Source organism: Coturnix japonica, assembly GCF_001577835.2.
Source record: "Coturnix japonica isolate 7356 chromosome 4 unlocalized genomic scaffold, Coturnix japonica 2.1 chr4random350, whole genome shotgun sequence".
NCBI lineage: Eukaryota > Metazoa > Chordata > Aves > Galliformes > Phasianidae > Coturnix > Coturnix japonica.
Genome location: NW_015439533.1, coordinates 105,805 through 108,223, shown reverse-complemented (window position 1 = coordinate 108,223; position 2,419 = coordinate 105,805). Strand labels below are relative to the sequence as shown.

General features: G+C 47.7%; 1 protein-coding gene across 1 annotated transcript in view; it reads right to left on the bottom strand.

Moving 5' to 3' along the window:
* Nucleotides 1-2,419, bottom strand: part of ZNF638 (zinc finger protein 638) — a 39,685-nt gene that overhangs the window by 18,954 nt on the left and 18,312 nt on the right. The window contains 5 exon segments of the mRNA XM_032441590.1: nt 125-196; nt 1,041-1,081; nt 1,247-1,305; nt 1,680-1,721; nt 1,723-1,812. Coding sequence (XP_032297481.1) covers nt 125-196; nt 1,041-1,081; nt 1,247-1,305; nt 1,680-1,721; nt 1,723-1,812 — 304 coding nt within the window.

Sequence of the window (2,419 nt, the reverse complement as noted above, 5' to 3'; positions counted from 1 at the left end):
ATAGCTGTGAGCCCAGATCAATAGCTGTGAGCCCAGATCTATAGCTGTGAGCCCAGATCTATAGCTGTGATCCCAATGCTCCCCCCCCTCCCTCCATCCCCCATTGCCCCCCATGTTTCCTTACCTGCAGTGCCTGAACTCTTCTTGCCTTTCCCCTCTTTTGTCCCTATGGGCTTCTTGGCTTTGTCCTTTTTGCCTGGGGAGAACGTGCAGCCACAGTGTGACATTAGGGACCAGCCATCTATAGGGTTAAATCTATAGGGATCCCATCTATCTATAGGGTTTAATCTATAGGGATCCCATCATATATAGGGTTTAATCTATAGGGATCCCATCTATCTATAGGGTTTAATCTATAGGGATCCCATCATATATAGGGTTTCCTCTATAGGGATCCTATCTATCTATAGGGTTTCATCTACAGGGATTCCATCTATCCATAGGGTTTCCTCTATAGGGATCCTATCTNATAGGGTTTCCTCTATAGGGATCCTATCTATCTATAGGGTTTCATCTACAGGGATTCCATCTATCCATAGGGTTTCCTCTATAGGGATCCTATCTATCTATAGGGTTTCCTCTATAGGGATCCCATCTATCTCTATAGGGTTTAATCTCTAGGGATCCCATCTATCTATAGGGATCCCAACTACCTATAGGGATCCCATGTATCTATAGGGTTTCATCTATAGGGATCCCATCTATCTATATGGTTTCCTGTATAGGGATCCCATGTATCTATAGGGTTTCCTCTATAGAGATCCCATCTATCTATAGGGTTTCCTCCCTGGGGATCCCATCTATTTATAGGGTTTTCCCATCCATCTATAGGGTTTCCTCCCTAGGGATCCCATCTATCTATAGGATTTTCCCATCTATCCATAGGGTTTCCTTCCTGGCCTCACTGTGGTCCAATTGGGTTCTACCCATTAAGGCAATGGGATGCTCAGCCCAGCGCTGCCCCATTGACAGTCACTACCAGAACCCAAAGAGCTGGGAACAGACTGAGAGTCAATGCAGGTCTCCCAGCTGAACCTCACCTGCAGTCGGTTTCGCTGCCTTGGTGCTGGTTGGATGTTTCCTATTAAAAGCAATAGGGGAAATTAGAGAAAGAAATGGGAGTTTGAAAGGATTTAGAGCAGCCAAATGAGCTCCCAACCCAGCAAACCCCAAAAGGAACCCAAACCCGTTTGGTGTGCGTTGGTTTTAAGGAGCAGATGCTGATGCAGGAGCTGGCAGGACTCACCTGGTGCTGGGGGGCACCTTCCTGATGAGCCGCGGCTTCTTTTTGACCCCAGTTTTGGGCTAAAAAGGGCAGAAAAAGGAACATCAGCTCCACATTAACACAGGTGGGGCCTCCCCATGCTGAGCTGGGATTCCATCATCTATAGGGTTTCCTTCCTATCCCATCTATCTATAGGGTTTCCTCTCTAGTGATCCCATCAATCTATAGGGTTCCCTCTCCAGGGATCCCATCTATCTATAGGGTTTCCTCTCCAGNAGGGATCCCATCTATCTATAGGGTTTCCTCTCCAGGGATCCCATCTATCTATAGGATTCCCATCTATCTATAGGGTTCCCATCTATCTATAGTGTTTCCTCTCCAGGGATCCCATCAATCTCTATAGGGGATGTGTGCACCCCCTATATCACCCATCACCCCCCATCCCCCCCCTCACCTGGCTGGTTCCTGCTTTGGGCTTCTCTGTGACAGTGATTTTTCACCTGTTTCCCATTCACCAGCACTGGGACGGTCTCCCCATATTTCACAGCCGCCATCACGGCCTCCTTGTAGTTCATCTCCAAATAGGCCTGAAACAAAGGCACCATCAGCACCCAGTGATGCAGCTGCTGCACGACCCACAGCTCTACAGCCCTATAGCCCCACAGCCCCACAGTCCCATAGCCCCACACAGCCCCACAGCCCCTTATGCAGCAGCAATATGGTCCCATAGCAAACAGCCCCAGCTACATCAATGGGGACAAACCCCAACCCAGGAGCTGAGGATCCAATATGGGTTTGAAGAGGATCCAACAGGGGTTTGAAGAGGATCCCATTGGGGTTTTAAAGGATCCAGTAGGGGTTTTAAGAGGATCCAATAGAGGTTTGAAGAGGATCCAATAGGGGTTTTAAAGGATCCAATAGGGCTTTGAAGAGGTTCCAATAGGGGTTTTAAAGGATCCCATAGGGGTTTTAAGAAGATCCAATATGGGTTTGAAGAGGATCCAATTGGGGTTTGAAGAGGATCCCATAGAAGTTTTAAGAAGATCCAATAGGGGTTTTAAGAGGATCCAACAGGGGTTTGAAGAGGATCCAATAGGGGTTTGAAGAGGTTTCAATAGGGGTTTTAAAGGATCCCATAGGGGTTTTAAGAGGACCCAATAGGGGTTTGAAGAGGATCCAATAGGGGTTTGAAGA